This window comes from Meriones unguiculatus, chromosome 19, assembly GCF_030254825.1.
Source record: "Meriones unguiculatus strain TT.TT164.6M chromosome 19, Bangor_MerUng_6.1, whole genome shotgun sequence".
In the NCBI taxonomy this organism is placed as follows: Eukaryota; Metazoa; Chordata; class Mammalia; order Rodentia; family Muridae; genus Meriones; species Meriones unguiculatus.
The window spans coordinates 39040001-39063128 of NC_083366.1; the positions used below are offsets into that span (position 1 = coordinate 39040001).

Below are 23128 nucleotides of genomic sequence, written 5' to 3' on the forward strand. Positions count from 1 at the left end.
TTTTTTTTTTAGAAAAGGCGATGGCACTTTATGCTGTTACATAGTGAGGTTTTCCTTGGAAAATTACTGTAATGTCGCTCCCAACCCAATGTTGCGGTTACGCCTCGGGAAGTATAGGGGCCCAGGTGTAAAAACTAGTTTTCCCTGGAATATGGGGCTAAAGAATAAGTGTTGACAACTTTGCCACTTTTTTTAATTCGGAAGCATTGTTAGCAACCAGTGGCCTGTGGGGCGCCCACGCACGTTTTACATACAGCCCCCTTGGCCTGTTCCCTAATTTCTGATCCGCCTGGGGCAAAGCCTGCATTGTGTGGCATGCAGCTCCCGACCCATCGCCCGCCCTCCGGGAGGTCCCAGCACATTCAGCATAGAGCCCTCTCCATTGCGCTACTAGTTTCCAGAGGCGCCTGGAGCAGAGCCAGCCGAGGTGAGCTGCTTGGCTGTCCCCACTCCCATCGGCCGTCACCCCGAGGAGGCCTGTGGGAGGTCCCAGGAACGTTTAGCGCAGAGCCCTCTCCGCCTATCCCCTACTTACCTGATCTGCCTGGGGCAGAACCCTTTTCGCGTATTTCCTACCTGCTTGAGCTACGTGGGGCACAGCCAACAGGCCTGCCTGACCCAACAGGCCTGCCTGACCCGGGAACATTCGGGTCCACCTGCGGCGTACGTAAGAAAACCATGAACAAGAGCTAGGGAAATACGGCACCACCAGAGCCCCGCTCTCCTACAACAGCAAGCCCTGGACACCCTAACATAACTGAAGCAAAAGAAGATGACTTTAAATCCGACCTTATGAAGATCATACAGCCCTTTAAAGGAGACACGAATAAACTCCATGAAGAAATGAAGGAAATTGCAATCCAAGAGGTAGAGGCCTTCAAAGAGATAACAGACAAGTTCCTTGAAAAAAAAAAAAAAAAAAAAAGGAAAACACAACTAAACAGGTAGAGGAAATGAACAAACTGTTCCAGATCTGAAAATGGAAATAGAAGCAATAAAGAAAACAAAAACGGAGGCAATCCTGAAGATGAAAGATCTCACAAGGCGAAGGGGGAAAAAGTCAATTTAATCAAACCTAGGAAACCCAAAGCCTCTTTTCAGAGCCTTTCTCCAAAGTAACTGAACGCTTATCAAAAGTGGTGTGTTATGAGGTTTGTTTCATGTATTTATTACCCCACCGTTTTCTCGAATCCTTAAAACCATTTACATTGTATTCCTTCTATTGAGCCAAATATAACCTCCCCCCCCCCATCCCCGTGAGGTGTACTAGGGGTTGAATGTTCTTTAGAGTTTAAAAGATTGGGACTGTGGCCTGGGTGTGGTGGTACACACCCTTAATTCCATCACTCCAGGGGCAAAGGCAGGCTGGTCTCAGAGTTTGAGGCCAGCCTGTTCTACAAAGCGAGTTCCGAGACAGCCAGCTACACAGAGAAACCCTGATTCAAAACAAATAATTCAACACTTACCGAATTCATGTTAAGACCCCTGGAGAACACATTTACTGGAAAACAGCTAAGCAGTATGTAATCCTCACTCGGATGCGGATTATGTGCGGGACTGACGCGTCCACACAGCCATCCGCCAACACCAAAACCAGCTACAGGGGTCAAATCATTTGGTGGTATCACAATTAGACACATTTCCACTCCCTTTCCCCACCTCTTTCTGGAAACCGAAGTTGACAAATTCCAGGGTCCAAGGTTCCGATCAGTAAAAGCCGTTTTTAGAAGTTATTACCCAATTCATGTCTTTTCCTATGGTCTGAAACAGAAAAGGGAGCCCTAAGGAAAAGCCTTTTAATGACAATTACATTGATTCCCACGAAAACTTCCACTTCTTTGCAATAAGGGAAGTTGCACACTCTGGCTGCAAACACCCAAACCGTCCTCCGCCTGCAGAAAACAAAAGGGCTCAACAGCCAATTATATTGTTCCTGCAGCCATGTGGACCAATCAGGATCCGGTCGTCTGTATAAAGGTTGGTCGCGAGGCGTTCTCCTCCAGAGTTTAGTTTGGGAGCTGAACTGTATCAATGGCACGTACGAAGCAGACGGCCCGCAAGTCCACCGGCGGCAAGGCCCCGCGCAAGCAGCTGGCCACCAAGGCTGCCCGCAAGAGCGCGCCGGCCACGGGCGGCGTGAAGAAGCCGCACCGCTACCGGCCCGGCACCGTGGCGCTGCGCGAGATCCGGCGCTACCAGAAGTCCACGGAGCTGCTGATCCGCAAGCTGCCGTTCCAGCGCCTGGTGCGCGAGATCGCGCAGGACTTCAAGACCGACCTGCGCTTCCAGAGCTCGGCCGTCATGGCACTGCAGGAGGCCTGTGAGGCCTACCTGGTGGGCCTGTTCGAGGACACGAACCTGTGCGCCATCCACGCCAAGAGGGTCACCATTATGCCCAAGGACATCCAGCTGGCCCGCCGCATCCGCGGTGAGAGGGCGTAAGCTGCTCTCCACGGTACTTTCTCAAAGGCTCTTTTCAGAGCCACCCATGTCTGCATAAGGAGAGCTGCTTCCTTTTAAGTCTCGGTCTTTTAGAGCCTTAACACATCACTAGACAGGTTGGCTTTTAATCACCCCTTTAGTTTCGCTCAGTGTCTCTATAAAGATGTACTAGTTGGGACAACCACTTCTGGTAGATTGTGCTTAAAAGGATTGGGTCTAGTGCATACATTTGGTGGCCAATATGTAGCCTGCTTTCTTGTAGGACTTTTAGGGAGCTGCCGAAGGCACATGGTAATAATGTAAAAGCCATTTTCCTTACAGTTGTGGGAGAGTTTAATGTCTTAACCCTGGCTGTAAGTCCCCACCTGCCCTTTTACCGCCTAGGAATTAGCAGTGATCTGCTTAAAAACTGGGTGTAACCATGCACAGCGCCACCTGTGTACCTGGTGCTCTCAGGCCAGAACTGGGTCCCCTGCCACTTTAGTTCTGGAGGCTTGTGAGCCAGCAAGTGCATGCTGGGAATCCGACGTCTTCCGGGAGTGCCGCAAGCCTCTGCTCCGACCCCAGGAATGCAACTTGTGTTAGTTTAAAAGTGTTCAGAAATCCCCCGAGAAACGATTCAGCCCGTGCAGAAACAGGAAGAACACCAAGTGGGAGATGCGAACCTCACAACTAACTAGCCAGAGTACTAAAACCAGTTTTCTGCGACACGTGTTAGGAGTCTACCCTCCGTTTTCCTTTACATCAAAGCATTCAACGTTTTCTGCCCCAGTGGCTATGGAACATCCCTGTCTCTACTTGTCAGTGAGCTCATTGGGAAAAACAAAGAAACAAGAGCTAACTAACTAACTAACTAACTAAGGAAGGAAGGAGAAGTTCTGGTCCCTAGCAATCAAGCGCCTTCCTGTAACACTAGTATAATGGAGGCTGGTAGAGAGCTGAGACAAACTGGCTGCCTTAACCACCACGTCCCTCAGCTGAGGGTTGGAGAGTTCACCTTGATGGCAGAAGGCAGACAGCGATCAGGCCAGTGCCAGCCTCTAGCCACACACGCTCAACCCGCACCACAAAACCACACAGTAGCACACTCACCGCACACAGACACAAGTAAAGACTATGGGTATGACAACATCATAGCGCTTCCTATTGGAATTAACCCCTAAAACAAAATAAAGTCCCTCCCCGAGAGAGGGACCTTCTGAAAAGGAAGGTGACTGTTTTGGGATGAAGGCCCATGAGGACACGGGTTGGACACAGGCTAAGACCATCTACAGACAGAGACATACAAAGATCTGTCACTCACTCCAGAAGAGCTCACACAGGTTTCAGCTTAGCTTAGCTTGTATTTGTTTGTGTTCGGGTTTGCCCTGACCAATACTCACAATTTTAAGCTTTCCATCAGTCCCACATTTTGAGCTCTCAGTTAGAATGACATGAACTGCTTTTTACTGGCAGTGATCAGGCATGGCTGCGTGTATGTGGGTATTCTGTTCCTGACAACATTTCAAGTGACGGGACTCTCACAGCAGCATGCTTGTCTTCTAAACAATCCCTACACACTCCAGTACACTTCATCTCCCATAGAAGAACCCAGCTTTGCTTTGGTGGATGGAATGGCTGCTCAGTGAGAGATGCCACGCTCTGGGGGCATAGCCTAGCGAGCAGGCAGTGATGTAGTTTATTAAGGCAAGGACCAGGAAAAAGCTGAGCTGTTGAGCGATGGAGCTAGGCTCTATTTTTAATTGGGTATTTTTGTTTATTTGTTTGGTTTTTTACAGGAAATCTATAACTTAAAACAGTAAAATAAAGGGGGTAAGTCTTGGATAGACAAAAAGGTCTTGAATTCAGTAGTATATCAATATATATATATATATATATATATATATATACGTTAAAACTAAAGGAAGAGGCTATTTCTTGTTACCTTTTGCCTTATGATCAATATTAAACTTGCTAGTTTTCCTTGTTTATATCAGTTGTGAATCTGCTTACATACATTCTCTGCTGAATGTGTTAGGATTGTGCAACAGTTATACGAGACTGGGTCCACATGGGAGGTTTTATTAAGGGAAGGGGGAGGGGGTCACAGAGACTGTCTCTGGGCAGGGTAGGAGAGAGAAGGACAGGGAGAGAAAGATATGGTGGGAGGAGGGGGTGCCCCAACAGAGAGAGGGGAAGAGCAAGAGACAATAGAGAGCAAGAAGGCAAGAGAGACAAAGTGGTGGGTGGATCCTCTTATGGAGCAACTGAACCAAGCCTGCTTGGTGGCAGGCTCTACTACCTGGCAAGGGACACATGATGACATCATAGGTTGCTAGGCAACCCAGAAGCAGGCTGCCTAAATACTAACAGATTGCCCATACTACCCTTAATAACTATTCCCTTTAATCCCCAGAGAAGATGTTACCTTTTAAAGATTTTACCCTGTTAAACCAGCATGGCCCCTGCTCCTCTAAGTCCGTTATATTTCTTCATCCTTCTATGCTTTTTGCTAGATGGTCTCTGGCTCAGACACTATACTTATGGTGGGGGTGGGGGAGGGGGTCTCAGGGTGAATTGTTTCTGAGAGAATAATTAGAATCTAAGGAGGTAAAATAACAGGTATTTTGCCTGATCCTTCCTGAAATGGCAAAACTGTTACGTGATATATAAAACTTCTTTCAGATGTCCAGATTTCCCTTCTGCTCATATGGGCAACATCAAGGGTATCTGACCTCACTGTCCTCCAGATGGTCTTCGGCTTTTCAGGAGAGACTGAGCTTTTGCTGAGCACAGGTTGTCCACTTTATTAGTACTTTTGGAATTGGGATGACAACCACTGTTATCACTGCAGCTTCATTTAGTATTCATCCTGTATACATAGCTGCCTAGTGTAGAGTAAGCTCTTAAATCACTTCTATATAGCAGGTTTGTTTTTGCTTTTTTGTTTGAGATGGGGTTTCTCACCGTATAGCCCCGACGGGCCTGGAATTCACAGAGCTCTGCCTGTTTCTGCCCCCTGAACACTGGTATTGGAGATGAGGGGCACCCATGTGCAGCAATGTTCCCAACAGTCATGGGAAGAGTCAGCGGCATAAAATAGCAGGCGACATCACTGGATTTTTATTAATCTGTAGACCCACCTCAAACCGCAGAGATCCTTTCTCAGACTTTGGCTTTTTCAAACTCAGCAATCCCAAACATCAGGGACCGTATTTACAGTTATGGACCATCCTACGCCTGGCTTGTAAAATTTCATTTTGGCGCTGGAGCAGCACAATCATACATACAAATACTGGGTCACTACAGAAAATGTAAGTTGTGTTTCTTAATGTGTATGTTAATAGAGCAAACTCTCCCTACCTATAACTCCAGTTCCCTCTTACTTCCATGCTGAGCCATAAACGGAGAGCTAATCAGAGGTTAAGTCAAAAACAGAATTAAGCTAATACTGCCTACTTTCTTTAAAAACCGTATCTATTTCAAATTACATCCGTTGGAAGGGTCGGGTATGCATATCTTCTTGGGCAGCAGCACGGCCTGGATGTTGGGCAGGACGCCGCCCTGCGCGATGGTGACGCGGCCCAGCAGCTTGTTGAGCTCCTCGTCGTTGCGGATGGCCAGCTGCAGGTGGCGCGGGATGATGCGCGTCTTCTTGTTGTCGCGGGCCGCGTTGCCGGCCAGCTCCAGGATCTCGGCCGTCAGGTACTCCAGCACGGCCGCCAGGTACACCGGGGCGCCGGCGCCCACCCGCTCCGCGTAGTTGCCCTTGCGGAGGAGCCGGTGCACGCGGCCCACGGGGAACTGCAGCCCGGCCCGGGACGACCGGGTCTTGGCCTTGGCGCGGGCCTTGCCGCCCTGCTTGCCCCGACCGGACTTCGTAAACCAAACCCTGTGTACAGTAATTTACGTGCAGAAAAGCTGTTCACGCTTTATTATTTACAAATGGCGCTAAAAGTGAAGATGTAGCATTCGTTGAAACGCTAGTATCATATTAACCAATGGAAGCACAAGTTTGAAATATCTGCATTCTGATTGGATCCATGTAACTTCGAATTAACCAGTAATTATGTGCTTCACTCTCCACCCTATTTGCATAAACTCATCTATCTAAGGCGCGAGCTCGCCCTAGTTTGTATGTGGGTAACTTTTTGTTTCTTGGCTTGTTAACAACTTTCTGACATGCCCGAGCCCGCGAAGTCCGCGCCCGCCCCAAAGAAGGGCTCCAAGAAGGCAGTGACCAAGGCGCAGAAGAAGGACGGCAAGAAGCGCAAGCGCAGCCGCAAGGAGAGCTACTCGGTGTACGTGTACAAGGTGCTGAAGCAGGTGCACCCCGACACGGGCATCTCGTCCAAGGCCATGGGCATCATGAACTCGTTCGTCAACGACATCTTCGAGCGCATCGCGGGCGAGGCGTCGCGCCTGGCGCACTACAACAAGCGCTCGACCATCACGTCGCGGGAGATCCAGACGGCCGTGCGCCTGCTGCTGCCCGGGGAGCTGGCCAAGCACGCCGTGTCCGAGGGCACCAAGGCCGTCACCAAGTACACCAGCTCCAAGTGAGCGCCCGGCTCACTCCTGACCCAAAGGCTCTTTTCAGAGCCACCAACACTTCTTTTGAAAGGGCTCGTACCTCACACTGGATTTATGTTCATGGTTCTTAATCGTTTTCTTCTACAAGTTTCAAGTGTTTCCAAACACGTACATCGCGTGAGCTTTGCGGCTAATTCGCCTGAGCATTCTCAAACTTAATTATTAATTGAAGTCCGCCCGTTAGCGATTTCCATGTTGTATCCATCTTGGGCCCATCTGTCTTTAACACAGATTTACATTTTTATTTTTTAACAGCCTCAAAACTGGGGAGTTGCAGTCGGTTCTGTTAGGAGTCTACCTGGGTGTGCTCTGGTGTCACACTGCACCGTGACCTGACTAGTTCTCAACTACTTTTCATTTTGTTTCCTGGGCACCAGGTCTCTTAACTCCCTGGCTTTGAATTTGCTCTAACCACCCAGGCTGGTCTCCCTAGTTTTGAATCTTCCTGCCTCAGCCTCTTGGGGAGATGGTTTTACAGGCCTCTAACCGAGTTGGACATAACAACTCCAGTTTTCTGTGGTTGTATATAAGAACTTATGATTGGTATGGTGTCGCTGTTTCAAAATTGAATATAGAGGGGAGACAACCTCATACGGCTGTAATGTGGTTTTCATTTTTATTATTGTTTTGGCATTCTGCCTACATGTAGTTTGGGTTTTGTTCTTGATCAAAATACTAGGTAAGGGTTCAGTCAAGCATAATAGGAATTTCCAGAAAATGAAAATTATTTCTAAGTCCTCTCAATAGGCTAATAAATGGAATAGCGTGGTAATTAAATGGTCACCTAAAAGTAGGTAGTCTGAATATTGTCCTATTTTGCTTTATGTTGCTGTTGTAAATACCACGACCACAAACAATTTGAGGAGGAAGGGTTATTTGGCTTACAAACCCTTTGTGGTTTAGTCCATAACTGTGAAGAAAGGGTAGGAATTCAAGTAAAGGTGGAAAGCAGACTCATTCAGATGCTTTTCTTCCCCTGCCAGGACCTGAAAGCTTGGCTCTTCCAAATCAATCCTTGTGAAAAGGCCCCACAGAATTATCTACAGGTCAATCTGATAATGGCATTTTCTCGGTTGAGGGTCCCTCTTCCATCAGGTGACCCTAGCTTGTGTCAAGGAGACAAAAACTAATCAGCAAAAAAATCAATGAAATATTGGTACACAGATGCTCAAAATGAATTTTAGCTAGGTATACTAAGATATACTGTCTAACTGTTTTGTCTATTTATCTCTGATCTCTCTAGTATCCTGTGGAACAAATTCTATTGTCTTTCTTCTTTTAAAGTCGAAGAAATTAGATGAGAATGGACTGAAGTCACAACTTATCTCCTATCTTGTGTGAGTGCAAAAACTGAGCTACGAATTTACTCTTCTCCAAAACAATCACACGATCCTCGAAAAGGAAATATGTGACAGAAGCAACAGACAAAAAAAAGGAAACCAAAAAGGAAATGGTGACAGAAGCAACAGACAGATCGCAAGGCCTCACCAAACGGGATCTCAAAACACGTAGCAGAAATCAAGTGGGGAAGCATTGTTGAGGCAGTCAGATGGATTTATTCCATGGAGGCCCTGGCATAACAGTGTCTCTTCCTGGAAGACTTTGAAGTAGAAATAGACAGCGTCTGTGGAGGTACCATCACATCAGTTGCTCACAACTCAAAGCTGGGGAAGCTGCAATCAGCAGGAGATCCCTGTTGAGCTTTCCGTCCATAGCTGTTTCCCATAACCGAAGGACTCGGATTTGGGGAGTTTTTGTGCGTGCATGTGTGTGTGTGTGTGTGTGTGTGTGTGTGTGTGTGTGTGTAACCTCTTAGAGATGGTTCACCTTCAAAGGACACAATATTTTTATAAAATATACAATATTTTTCTGTTCCATTCCTTCCCTGCAACATCAGGGGAGCCAGCTAATCCTTACACAAAGGGTCTTGTAAGCTTGTAAGAGACTTTGATTCTTTTGGCATTGGTGGGGGGAGGGGAGGGGGCGACAGGTTGCCTGGGGTGTTCAAGACATGGTTTCTCTTTGTAGTCCTGGCTGTCCTATAGACCAGGCTAACTTCAGTTTCCAAGATCTGCCTGTCTCTGCCAAGTGCTACAATTCAAGGAGTTGTCAACACCCACCTGTAAGAGACTTTGAGACTACATACTTGGGTCAGAGCTGTTGGGGAATGGTTCATCAACCCCACACTCAGAGGCAGCTTTTCAGTGAACTCAAACAGCATACGGCAATTTACCTATATAATGAGCATCATACCCACTCTGACAGTTCCATGCTTGAGTCGATGAAGGAAAACTAAATACTCCAAACTAGGGAGAGATCTGGAAATTTCTATTCCTTCTTAGTGGGGGAGGGAGACAGGCAAACTAGTGGAGCCACACCCCTAGTCTCGACTTGCAGAGCCCCCAGAGAAAACTCATGATAACACATTGCTTTGGAGTGGTTTGTCTTTGTTAATTTAAAGGATATTCAGATCAAGAACCTCCATGAACCTGTTGTTTCCAAAATGTCCTCAGCTTGCACTGCAAAGGGCAAAATTTGTGGTGTCATTTACCAAATACCTCTACCTCATCTATGCAAAGAATGTTAAATATATGAGAAAGAAATTTCCATTGATGTGTGAGAAAGAGGGTAATAAATTGATGTTATAAAAGATTTGCCAATAAACATACATAGGAAATACTGAGCAGCCCTCTCCTATGCCTCACGAGGAAAGTCTTTGGTGTAGGGGGCAGAGGAAGCCCTGAATGAGTGAATGTATATTGTGGACATGGCCATGGCCATATCAGAGGCCCTAGAACCTCAGACCCATGAAGGCATGGCGGAGCTCCTCACTGACAGGGAGATGCCCAGACACAGGGCAAAATCTGCTCTTCCCGTCCATGTGTGGATGCTGACAGAGCATGCGGGAAATGTCCACCTCAGCTCCCCTCCCACAGGGCCCAAAATCTGTTCCCCTACAGATAGTAGCAAAATGTGTCCCTTGATCTAGCTGTACGCCATAAACCCTGTCTCCTTGTTTACCTGTACGTAATAACCCCACCTCTATGTCCAGTGATAGGCAACAGCCCTGCCTCCTGTTCAACTCTATATAGGAAACACTGAGCTTGTGGCTGTGATTTCTACAGCCGAGAGGCCAGGCCATCCAATCTCAACCTTCTAGCCATTTGTCTTTCTGTGTCTCTGTCTGTCTTTTATTTCCTCATAGTCCCAATCATGAATGACCAAGTCCCTGGAGGCCATTTGGGATGTGCCCTCTGGACTTTGTTTTGTGGGCATTTTTCAGTATGATTTCCCCGATTTGTTGCCCTAATTTTTAACAGTGTGCATGAATTTCCTTGTGATTACTGATCCCGAGAGCTGCATTGGACGTTAGTGCTGCGTTAAATCACCCAAAGACAAGAAGTGACTCAAAAGCAGGCACAGGGCCTTCACCAAGATTGACTTCCCATCAGATGACATTTGCAAGTGGGTTTCCTAGACCACTGCTATTTCATTTGAAGATCCAGCGGTGGGTTAAGAGGTCCACGACTTCTCAGGCTTAATCATTTATCGACTGACTCAGGAAATCAAGGAAAAGTACTGGACTTTCTACCACACTTTCATCATGAAGGATTCTGGTCACTGTTTTAAAAAGTAAATGTCCTATTCAGGATTGGAAGGGGGATGTGTTGAGATGGCTTGTCAGGTGATCAGGCTCTTTTAATGACATTCCCAGCAGAGGAAGTAGGACTATGGTGGAGCTCAAGCAGCAGCCCACAGAATAAGGGGAAATCCTTTATAGCCTATAGAGGCGGAAAGTGTGTGAGCATGGCAGATTATTGAAGGTCCCAAGTAAGGTATATGGCCATGATTTAGAAAGCTCTGTTGTGGTGAGCTAAGGACTAAGGGCCTACCAAGAGTCTTCTGCTGCTCATCCTATTGCCCCACCCTACCCTGGAGATGGTAATGACTAGGAATTTAGCAGTTTAGAGAAGAAATTAGATAGACTATTATGCTCATTAAACACGGCAGTGATTAACTCTGAGTCATCAATAATGCGCCATTGTCCTATTAAGAAAGGGAAAGAAAAACATTTCCCTTTGCAGTCACTTATCCAAGAGCAAGTGCAAGTCTGAATTATCTGTCTGCTTCATGCCCGCTGTGTCTTGCCTATTCTGCATTAATATCTGCCTGTGTGAATGTACGAGAGTCTGAATCTGTGCCTCTCTGAAGGCTGCCTTGTTAATCTGTCCCTGTATCTTCCTTCTCTGTGTGTCTGTCTGTCATATGAGCCGTGTGAATGGTGTCTGTCTCTATTGAACAGAACAGAAAGCATCATGTTGCCCATAGAGCAATGGTTCTCAACTCCTGAAAGGTCGCATATCAGATATTTACATTATGATTCATAACAGCAGCAAAATTGCAATTATGAAGTAACAATGCAAACATTTACGGTCGTGGTCCCCACAGCACAAGAAACTCTGTTAAAGGGTCACAGCATCGGGAAGGTTGAGAGCCACGGGCTCAGAGAACTCTTTAATGGTTTTGCAAGGGTGACCCGTCCCACAGGTCTGTCAACGGAGACCCTGAGTGGGAGAGTGGGAACGGAAAGGGACAAGTGACGCAAGAAATGAAGACCAAGACAGTTTCTCTGATCAAGGTCTCAGTTTATTCGAATTTTTCATACAACTCTACAGGCAGGGCAGAAGGAATGTAGTTGCCTTTGGCAGGGTTACTAAGTGACTAGGAATTGCAGGATGGCCCACCAGAGGAGTCAAAAGATGGGCTAATAATGGTGGTTTGGAAAGTTCCTCAGAAGTGTTACTTGGGAAGCCCGGAGGGAGAGGAGGGTTTAAGGTATTTCAGGATGATGATCTTATCGAAAGCTCCAGGTCAGCCAGGAATGCACTATTGTATCCAAGCAGTAGGCCAGTAAGCCAGGCCAAGGCAGATGCCAAAAATTCAGGGGGCAGCAAGGTGCCAGAAGGCCCCACACACAGGGGGTTAAGTCACTGGCTCTAACAGGCCCCAAACAGACCAGACTACAAGTATTATTGTTTATGAACCAATATCCATGAATGTCATTTTCAACTTGTATGGTATATTTTAGAAAGTTGCTTTCAGTTTCTGTATTTGTTGCTTTCAGTAAATGATGCATGCACATTATTTAGGTCAGGAGTATGGAGAGTCCATAACTTAAGATAGACTTTAAAAGATGATTTCACGGAAAATCCAAGACAAGGTTGAATGTTACATTGTTACATTTTAAATGCAGGTTAAGCAAATAGACTAGTCTAACAGTCTTAAAAAGTGACTTTAAGAGGTTTTGTTAACTCTGGTTGTGAGCTTCAACAAGAGTTCAAATCTCTTAGAATATAAGAGATATTTTCAGAATATTACATAAGCACAGATGTGGCTGTTTTGGGTTCAAACGCCAACCCAGACTCTGTTTGGCTGCTTTCGTTAGTTAGCAGCTTCCATCCTGCCTCATCTCATTTCATTATATAAGTTTAGTTGGGATTGAAAGGGCTCGTGAAAAAAAAAAAAAAAAAAAAAGACAGCTTTGTTATTTAACAAAACTAAAAATACGTTAGTGTGCCTTATAAAGAGTTTTTGTGATACATATGATTAAGAGTGAGAAGTGGTGGGAAAATATGACAGGGTAAAGGATGTGAGCTATTGTTACCACACAAGCTTTGGTTACTGCAGCCCAGCGGGTTCAAATACCAGCGGGGCAGAATAGCAAAGAAAATGTAGATGTGCCTGTGATTACATGTATATATATTCACTGTATAAGTTTTGTTTCTCTAGAAATCCCTGATTGATACACATGCCTGGCTGATTACAGTATCTGTCAGTCTATAGAAGAGAAAATTCAGCGGGCAATGAAGCCTTCAGTAGAATGGGCAATAAGAAGTATACACTTCTCTGAACTGGCTCTCAGTGTGGAGCGGTGGTGGCACTCTTTGACACTACACTTCTCATCTGTGGATGAAAAAAATATGTCTATCTCAAAGGAATAAAAGAGACGGCTTATTCTAGCCACAGAACTTGGCTTTTTAGTGACTCTCTTAAAATTCACCAAACTGCGGCACTTTTACATGCTGAGGACATGAAGGAAATTAAGCTTTGGAAGCAGTCTATGGCTAACCTCTTGCCCCATCTCCCACCTCCTGGGGTCTGGCAGGGGAACGTCTGTAATCCCAGTACTGGGGGAGACAGAGGCAGGAGGATCTCTGTGAGTTCCTGGTCTTCAGACCGAGTCCAGGACAGTCAAGTTTGTTACACAAAGAAACCCTGTCTCAAAAGAACAAAACAAAACATGGGTTGTTTTCCATTCACAGGAATATTGTCTCTGCAGGTAAAGTGGAAGGGTCAGGCTAAGGCCAAAATTGTCTTTGTGGCTCGGATAGGCTGACACAACTCCGTATGACCCGAGGCCCAACCCTGGGACGCAGACCTGGGCGCTCTTAACGTCTCAGCGATCTCTCAGTGAGAGGCCAGAGAATTAAAAATTAGGTTTCTTGGGGTACTGAGCCATAAGTTTAAAAGTTTAAAAAGTTGACCTTGCTGCTTCTAGGTAGAGCCAGACAAATGCAGGGAGGAGCTGACCTGGCTGCACATTAGAGATATCGGTTGCCAGGAAACCGGCTGGGATGGCCCCCAACTCCTTCCAACTCAAAGCTTTGCTCCTGAAAAAGAGCACAGACCGAGCTCGTTGCCCCTCTTAGCCCAAGGCCAGCCGTTTCCCCTTGTCCTAAAAAGCAATGTTTTAGATAAAGAAAGTTTTGAGGGTCCCAGATAGAACCTTCTGAATGTGTCCTCTTCGGAAATGTGGGGTGTGACTCTTATTTCGTCAAAGATAGTTGCAGTCCCCAGGATGTAAATATTTAAAGGGTCACATTTCTGTGTTAATTCAACAAATTGTGTCCGCATCTCACTGTTCTCAGGGTTTCTGGCTCCTTGCGAGTATGACTTTCAACCTGGGCTGGAAGTGCTCAGAATAGGTTGTTTGTTTGTTTTCATGCTGTGATGGCTGTTCTCGGTTGTCGACTACCTCTGGAACTAACTAAAACCCAAATAGCTGGAATTTTTCTTAATTAAATCATTTGTAGAGGGAAGACCCACTTCCAAACTGTTATCTTTGAGGTGGGAAGACACACCTTCAATCTGTGCTGCCTCCTGGTGGTCTCTGAGGGTCCCGTGAACCTGGCGTTACACCTGCATGGTCCCCTTGAGCTGCTTAGTAGAGTCCTCTTCTTTGTTATGGGGATTGGACCTAATGGCTGTTGCAAATCACTGACAGGTCTCTGTTGTTATGGAAATGGAGCCTAAGTGCCTGCCATTCCTGGTGAATAAACGGTTATCTCCTAGCATCCTAGGTTTACTATCTCTAAGTGACCTAGTTAGCACACCACTGATTTCCAGGGTATTTGGGAGGCAGTGCTCCCTCACCTAAAGTCTGAGTATCTCCTAAACAAGTCTGCTGTTGAGTAGTCCTTTATGACATCACTTCTATTACTTTGGATCTCTTCCATGTCAGTGTGGCAAACACAGGAAGGAAAGAGAACAACTACATGAAGATATTATTCATCTAGAGCTAGCGCTTAGGATACACAGGCGGGAGAATCAGGAGTTCTAAGCCATCCAGGACTACATGGCTACCTCAGGGACAGCTGGCAATGTTCGGACTTTGACAGGGACAGCTTGTTTCAGCAAACAAACAACAAATTAAAATATAGCCATTTTGTCTCAGTGCAAATCCATTAGTCCTTTACAACATTCAATTCTGCTTTAAGTTTCGTCTGCATCAGCATTGTCTCTGCCTCTGCAGGAATGAAGTAGCTTTGCTCAATTCCCGTGTTGAGGGAGCCGTCATCAGCATGGGTCTTTAAGATGAAAGAAGATACTAACCACTTTTTGACAACTCCATAATTTAAATCTTCTGTGATGAATTAATGAAATATTAAAATATGATAAAAGAGTGTCAAAACATTTTTAGATATTTTCCCTCACACTTGAAATCACAGTATTTAAACCTTTTTTTTTTTTTTTTTTTTTTTTGATGGAGGGCTGGTTCAGCAATCAAGGGCACGTGTTCTTGCAGAGGCCCAGGGCTCTGTTCCCAGCACCCCACAGTGACTCATGGCTATCCATTCGCCACTCCAGCGTCAGGGGCTCTAACTGCCTCTTCTGACCTGCTGGGCCTCAGGAACACAGGGGGTGCACAAGCATCCATGTGCAAAAGACACTCGTACACAGAATAAAATGAAAAACTTGCAATTAAAATTAAAATAAAATAAAAAACTTGAACATTTTGAATGGCAACCACATAAGGGCAATAACTCTGTCCTACTATAATCAAGAAGTTACTATCTTAGTGACAGTACTTCATCTCTTGTAAAGAACTCAATCAATAAATCAAGGCAAGTGGCCAGTTTCCCTGATCAGACTCAGTCATCTACACTGAAAGTACATTTTGTGCATAAAAATTACATTTAAAAAATGTTTAGGCTGTAACTGTAGATGAGAGATAGAAGGCCATGTACGAGCTTTTGGCCCTAATTTCTCACAAGAAAACACAACAATCACAACGTCTGGGTATGCCGCTTATATTCATTCATAACACTCACTGCTGGCTCTAGTGAGTATACTAAATTTTTAGAAGCCTTTGGGGAGAAAAGGTACTGTTAATTAAATAATCTAACCTTGTGTGAACAAGATCTCTGGAAAAGAAGTCCTGTCTGCAAAGACTGATTAGAACTTCAGCCATGTGGTGACACAGGACTGTTGCAGTGCCAAATCCTAACTACACCTCATCTTGGGCACTGTTTAATCTCCTAAACAGCCATTCCTTGCCCGCCTCTGTGTTGGGCCTAATAAACATCCTATGGCTAACATATAAAACAACCTTCTGGAATGTAGTAACCTAATAGAAACCCTAATTTTCCACCGATCAAAGGGCTAAAAATCTTGTCAGCTAACAGCATTCTTTTTAAGGCCTGTGGTGGACTGTTCCTCATCTTGCAAAGATCTAATGACTGTATTCAAGGGGTGAAGTAAAGAAACGGCTGTCGCGACTGCTCCGTGATGTGGTTAAGGTTTTTACTATAGATATGAGAAGGGGAACAACCAGAGGCAACTGGAATATTTGAGGAAGGTGTAGACGGTACGTGGCCAGCAGATTGGAAACGCCCAGGATGATAAGCACTAGGAAGCTAGTGTGGATTTTGGAATGTAGACAGCTGAGGGAGCCTAGGGGCCACCATGGGCCTTGATATGCAGCCTTAGGTAGGCATTGGTTCCTTCTGCCAGAAGAAAGAAAAATGGCAAAGGGGAACCAGTTTGACAAGTTCCCGAGGAATGATGGCTTTTATCGACTGCCAGGAATTCTATAGTCCAGGCTGAGCCCATTGCTGGATGTATGGAATGCTTTCCTGAGTTCTGAGAAACGGAGATTCCCTTAGCACCCATGTAAATCATGCATCAGCCTTATGTCGGGTTGCCAGCCTGCCCAGAGGTGAGACCATTGTTGGAGTACCACAAAGCTGGGAGTGATTTTAATTCGGCAAACACTCCTGCTGCAAATGAGTCAGGGGCGCAGCTCTGGAGAGTCGGGGCACGGCTCAGGGCTGCGGGAGATTCCCTACCTGTGCGAAAAGTTCCTCAGTTGACTTGGAACTCTGGGGTTTTCTCCTCTTTGGATTGTTTTGTTCAGTTTCCTTCTCCTCTTTTTCTTTCTCTTTTGCAAAGTCACTTCACTAGACCCAGGAAGGACCCTTCAGTCATAGAAATTCGTTTTATGAAACTTTGTGGCTTCCCCCTCATGTTTTTTTCCTTCATCTTCCAGTCAGCACACACACAGCTGAGGAGCTGTTCCATTTGAAGGCCTGGAAGGGCCTGGACTTGGGCATAGTGTCCGGTTTCACTTGTTTTATTTTCTAAATAAGGATATATGAAGCTTCTGGATTAAACAGAATAAATTACTAATTTTTTTAAAAGAAAACAAATGGAGATTTTTTTTTTAATTGATAATGACCTCATACGCACGCCAATATATTTCTAAGTGCCTGGAGTTATGGATTTTCCTAGTTGGCGCACTGGGCGCCGGGGTCCCTCCGCAGCGGCCCGCAGCGCCCTCCCCGCCCTGGAGAACCGGCCCCTGCGGAGCCGCTCGGTCTTTCGTGCTTTGCACAGCGTCGGTGAGCGGATCGCGAGCACAGGCAGAGGCGCCGGTTCCCGGAGAAAGCGCGGGGAAACCGGAGGCGCCTTTTCTCTCCTCTTCCCGCCTTCCCCTCCCCCACGGCGGCGGCGGCGGCAACTTCCCGCCTCCGCGCACAGGTTCTCACTTCGGTCCGCCGCCTCCTGTATAAAGGCGGGAGCTCGGGGCAGCAGTTCAGTTGCCAGCTCGTCTGTGTGCAGAATCATGTCTGGTCGCGGCAAGGGCGGGAAGGGCCTGGGCAAAGGCGGCGCCAAGCGCCACCGCAAGGTGCTGCGTGACAACATCCAGGGCATCACCAAGCCCGCCATCCGCCGCCTGGCCCGGCGCGGAGGCGTGAAGCGCATCTCCGGCCTCATCTACGAGGAGACCCGCGGGGTGCTGAAGGTGTTCCTGGAGAACGTGATCCGCGACGCCGTCACCTACACGGAGCACGCCAAGCGCAAGACGGTCACCGCCATGGACGTGGTGTACGCGCTCAAGCGCCAGGGCCGCACGCTCTACGGCTTCGGCGGCTGAGCTGCCCGCTTCCCGGTCGCTTAACAAAGGCCCTTTTCAGGGCCGCCACCTCCTCCACGAAGGGCTGCAGCATTTTTCATCTGGCCAAGATTAACTACGTCTTGCATTAACAGGTACCACGTATTTTTTTCCTGAGACCTCCCTGGCTGTTCTGGAGTTCGTTCCTAAGAGTGGGCAGATGAGTTAGAAATTTAGAATTCTGTTTCTGTGCTCAGATACAAAGCAGGACTCCAGCTTACAGGCACAGGTCGGTTATAGGGAGATGTTTACGCTGGGGAGAATGAGTTCAGCCTGTGCATGCATCACCAGCGTCCCGTAGGTGGGCTACTGTCCAGCCCGTGTTCACTCCGCAGCGACTGGTATTACAGGCCTTTGCTACCCAATGACATTCCAGAGCTGATCCTTTTTTCCTTCCAATAGTTTTCTTATTTTGCAATGTCTGGGTGGCGTCCCCCCCAATATATGACTTGCCAGCAGGTACTGTGGTTTGATGGTTCTTACGTCTTTTCAGATTTACGACTCAGTTTACATCAGTGTCAGTATGTGAGTTTGCATGTTAACTTGCCTGCAGAACTCCCAGTCCCCAAACTATTTCTGCCCCCCTCAGAGACCACATCCACTGGGCCCCTGAAATAGCATCTGTCCCTTAGTGACTTATAAATTCCTGCAGCTTAAGTTTTCTTCCCTTGCTTCTGAAATACATCCAACTCTTTATTCACTTGTAAGTTTAATAGCCTAAGAGTAATAAGTGCAACACAAAACCGCTAGTATCCTTTCTCTGATCTTTTACTTGAAAATGAAAACAACTAAGCAACAATAAAGCCCAACCATTGAGAATCTTATGCTCTCTACCATTTAAAGGTACTGCAGAGATGTTGGATACTAACTTGAAGTTTTCTCGTTGTTAGTGATTTGATCTTTTTGGTTTATATGTCCAGTGGAATCGCTCTTTATTCTGATATGTAGTAACTTTACTAGGAAATACTGCTGTGGTGGTTGAACTCTTTTTTGCCTGTGTTCCTATAATGTTATAATTTAACATTATCACCCACGTACACCACTAGGCAAGCACTGATGGTATAAAACAACTTGGATAAAATTTAAATGCAAAATACAGTTTATTAACTCAATTTGTGGCTGGACCACTTGCTGTTTCCAACAGTTCACTTCCTGGTACCCTCGGCGCAACTCGGTAAGACAGGAACTCCAACTCCAGGTTACACAGGTATCTCACACTTACGAATTTTAAAAAGGGGGGGGAATCACTTAAATGTAAATGCTAAAGCAAAGGGACACAGACGGAGCCAAGATTTTACTTTATGTATTTTTTTTAATTATTTTATATTTTTGAGGTAAGGTCTCACATACCCTCAGCTGGCCTTGTTAAAGTAACTTTTATTCGTTTGATATAATCTCAGTGGCTTACTGCATCTAGTCTCCACACAATCTAATCTAGGCCTAGAATGTTTCAGCCTCTGAGGCTTACTAATGCTGAATAAGCTCACACTTTCTTTTTCTTTCTTTTTTTCTTTCTTTCTTTCTTTCTTTCTTTCTTTCTTTCTTTCTTTCTTTCTTTCTTTCTCTTCCTTTCACCTTCCTTCCTCCCTCCCTCCCTCCCTCCCTTCCTCCTTCCTTCCTTCCTTCTTTCTTCTTCTTCTTTTTTTTTTTTAATCTGAATTCTGCCTGGCTGGTTCAACTCAGCTGTTTTGGCTCAGATTCATCTCCAAGCGGACTTTTTCAATCCAGTGTTGCTCAGATTTTCACTGAATTGCTCTGCTTGGCCTCATACTAACTAGAAATCTGTTCTGTTTCCGGCTCCTCTCCCATTCTCTGTTATGTTTTATCTTTACCTGTGTCTATCTTGTTCTCTCTTCAACCTCTCTTTTTAAAACTACTTCTGAATGCCTCTGAACTGTCAGCTCACTGACTCAAGGAAACTGACTGAACAGAACTGACTAGAATTCAGAGAACTGCATGCTCTGTCTCCTGAGTGCTGAGATTAAAGGCGTGTACCACCAGGCCTGGACCTAAGCCTTTCTTTGTCTGAAACTTGCTCTATTCCAGGCTGGCCTTGATCTCAGAGATTTGCTTGCCTCTGTCTCTGGGATTAAAGGTGTGTCCGTATTACAGCCAGAGTAGCTGTGTTGCTAAAATTCCTCCACAAGGCCTTGAACTATTTTTGTAGCCAAGGCTTGCCTTAAAACTCCTGACTCATTTTCCTGATTTCATCTCTGGAGTGCCTGAATTCCAACATACAATACCACCTCTGCCTTGTGTTTTTTTTTTTTTTTGTTTGTTTGTTTGTTTGTTTGTTTTTACTACTGCAGCAGGCTTCTTCAGTGGTCATGAAGACAAGGGTTCCAGTTTGGCCACACAGAAAAGTAGCTGGACCAAATGACTTGTATCCCCTTTATTCAAACAGGCAGATAAGCTTGGTCACAGCTATGGCTCAGGTTTTATTTGTGGTTTGACAGCTAAAGACACATAGATCCAGAGTGGACATCACCCGTGGGTCGCTGAGTTTGGGCACTCCATATATATTTAGTATATGGTGAATATTAGCATCCAGGTGTTTCATGTTTAAATAGTACTTCATAAATACTGCCAGCTCTTGGATCTTTACCCCTTCATGAACCTTAACACAACTGTGTCACTAACTCTTTATCTATACCAAACACATTTTAAGATCTTGTGTTATCTATCACATTTGTTACTAAGTAATTTCAAATAATACCAGGAAGGCATATTTAAAATGCCAGGATACCATGACTTTGATTTTTTTCCAAGTATGGTCCACCTCTGGAACAGGTGTGTAACGATATGGCATTATAAATCTAGTGTTTAGTTCTGCTGTTTCAATAATAAAGTTATCAGAAGATAAAGAGCATGCTTGCTTTAATAATAGCAATAAATATACCTTAATAGAACATTTTACAGAAAATCTGCTCACTCTTGTGCGTTGTTTTTCGATCAGGCTTAAAATATGAATCACACATTTTCTACAAAGCCATTATTCTTAAATATTCCTGCTATTACTGGAAGAATATTTTTGCAAAGTTGAGAACATAGTGTGTCCGGTAAGAAGGCTTCTTTCTGCTGGTGGAAGCCGTCAAGCCACAGCAGACTTGGCGTCCGGTCCCGAGTAATTGCTGCTGCCTTGCCTCAAGTGCCGGTCTAGACCCTTGGTACGGCATAGAACTTCTAAAACCAGTCCAGGTGCTGTGTAACAACGGACTTTACCATTCTTCCTTCTTTCCCTCACTGCCTTAGGTGCTGGGTCCTTCAGGGTCAACCCAATGTCTTGAGTACCACACCTTCAGCCTTCCTGTTTCAGTCCCAGGTCTCTGGCATTCCAGATCTTGGCTGTGGATGACCTTCAGAGACAGACTGTTAGTAAGAACTCTTCCTCGGACCAGGACCTAACCTCAGCCTCCTTCCTCTTCTACCCTCCTTCCTGGAACCTCTCCTTCCATTTGAACCCTTCAACTGTTGTCACGTTGCTGCCTTGACGTTCCGATGCCTCTGGAAACATTAGTTGTCAGATCTGAACTTGGTGGCGTGGCTCTTTAGGCAAGCTTATGGAAAACAAGAAATGTTTGCTGATGACAAAACAGAATATGTCTAGTTCACCTATTACATGAATTGATATCCTTATGAGGAAGGGTTGTGCTGCCTATTGGGTGTTACAGGATCAACACTATGGATAATGATTAAGTCCAAAAGCCTTACGATACATTCCCAGGTGTATTGGCTATTATTGCAACCAAATAATAATACACACAGGGACAAAACTAACCTGTTGGCATTTTTGTGTTTCACTTTCTTGATGAGGAATACAATGTGTTTATCTTAAAACATCTTTAAAAGTAGTTGGTAAACCTTCATATTGATGAATTTCTCCTTGTTAATTGAGGGGTGTACAGTTTCCTTTTAAAATTACCTATAAATAACATAACAGCAGTTTTTCACCATTGTATAGGACTAATTCCAAAAACAAAGTGTGTCTTCTAGAAAATGAGGAAACAGTGTAATCTCTGGTCTGTGTTTACTTGGTAAACTCCAGAAATATCTAATATAACCAACACTTTATTAGCTTCTTTCACAATGTATCCTTAAACTGGAAAAAGTAATAATAAATGCCATATGAAACAAACCAATAGCCAACACTGTATTATTATATGAAGACAAATTGGGAGAATTTCCTCTAAAATCAGGAACAAAGGTGACAATCCTCCTCTCTTATTTATTATAATGCTTATCTTTAGCAACCAAACGAGGAAAAAAAAAAGACAAACAAGGGATAATAGAAAGCAAAGAAGTGAAACTATTCCTATTTGAGGATGATGGGATTCTTTACTTACAAGACCCTGTGGGTCTATTAGAAGCCTCATGGGGGAAAAAAAAAGTCTCATGGGCCTGGTAAAGACAAACTGAAGTTGCAGTACACAGAAAGCAGTAAAAACGAAAACAAACAAACAGTAGTCTTCATGTTGCTAACAGCTGACTCCCAGAAAGTATTAGGAAAAACATTCCTTTCAAAATACATCCAATTAAGGATTCAGGAATATATCTAACCAAAACAAACAAAACACAAAGACCTCTGCAACACTAAATCTTCAAGATACTGAAAAAAAGAAGCTACAGTGACGTGACTATAGTGTCATCATAATTGTGCACGGTGGCATGCCCCTTGGATCCCAGCACTTAGGAGGCAGAGGCAGTTGGATCTTTGTGAGTTCAAGGCCAGCCTGGTCTACAAAGCAAGTCTAGGACAGGCAGGGCTTGATTCATAGAGAAACCAAGTCTGGAAAAACAAAAAATAGTGTCATCATGTCCTGACTATTTCCTCTCTGTGTAGACATTTCTCAGCCCTCTGCTTCCACAATGGCCTTGTCACATTTGCTTTGTTGATGAACCTGACCATTGTCCAGATGTGTTAACCACTAAACAACTAGTAAAGACAAATCAAAATGATCATGCTGTATCGAAAGAGCTAATATGTTATGCCGATATAGAGGTAAGGTATGAGCCAGCTCCTACTCAACATGGCCCCCAACATTAACAGTACTCTGACCCTCACCTAGATGGATATAATTGTGGTCTGTGTGCTCTTTTCTATTTAAAAACACAGTTCCCCTGAGTTGCAGTCTAAAGGGACTTTTGCTCTAGCCCACTCCTGGTAGCTCACAAAACAATGAAGAACTCTAATTTGGCTTTATATGTAGGATGAAAATACTAGAAAATGAAAAATAATAAATATTCCTAGACATAAATAATACTGCAAACTTATCTTTATTAAAAAATAATAATAATGTAGAGACTGTTGGTAGCCGCTGCTTTGATATTTAGATGGCAGCAGAAAGACTGCTTTCACCTTGGCCTTCAGCCTGACAGAGA

General features: G+C 45.0%; 3 protein-coding genes across 4 annotated transcripts; 2 read left to right on the top strand and 1 right to left on the bottom strand.

Moving 5' to 3' along the window:
* Positions 1-2023: 2023 nt before the first annotated feature.
* On the top strand, positions 2024-22897 carry LOC110560238 (histone H4). 2 transcript variants are annotated; one of them, XM_021656094.2, is made up of 5 exons: positions 2024-2360; positions 15331-15342; positions 17416-17844; positions 18894-18956; positions 21002-22897. In XM_021656094.2, the coding sequence occupies exons 1-3, from the start codon at positions 2032-2034 to the stop codon at positions 17729-17731; spliced, it is 657 nt and encodes a 218-aa protein (XP_021511769.2). In that variant the 5' UTR covers positions 2024-2031; the 3' UTR covers positions 17732-17844; positions 18894-18956; positions 21002-22897. The 2 variants fall into 2 exon arrangements, with proteins under 2 accessions (XP_021511769.2, XP_060228863.1); XM_060372880.1 differs by lacking the exons at positions 2024-2360; positions 15331-15342; positions 18894-18956 and having other exon boundaries at positions 17406-17844.
* On the bottom strand, positions 5899-6519 carry LOC110560245 (histone H2A type 1-H-like). Its single transcript, XM_060372986.1, has 2 exons — positions 6509-6519; positions 5899-6313 (listed from the first exon to the last, which is right to left on the bottom strand). The coding sequence occupies exons 1-2, from the start codon at positions 6517-6519 to the stop codon at positions 5899-5901; spliced, it is 426 nt and encodes a 141-aa protein (XP_060228969.1).
* Positions 6575-7019, top strand: LOC132649292 (histone H2B type 1-C/E/F/G/I). The gene has a single exon (XM_060372877.1). It carries the CDS (start codon positions 6604-6606, stop codon positions 6982-6984), a length of 381 nt encoding a protein of 126 aa, XP_060228860.1. The 5' UTR covers positions 6575-6603; the 3' UTR covers positions 6985-7019.
* Positions 22898-23128: the final 231 nt, after the last annotated feature.

Coding starts and splice junctions, on each gene's coding strand:
- LOC110560238 (XM_021656094.2), top strand. CDS start 2,032: ATGGCACGTACGAAGCAGACGGCCCGCAAGTCCACCGGCGGCAAGGCC.
- LOC132649292 (XM_060372877.1), top strand. CDS start 6,604: ATGCCCGAGCCCGCGAAGTCCGCGCCCGCCCCAAAGAAGGGCTCCAAG.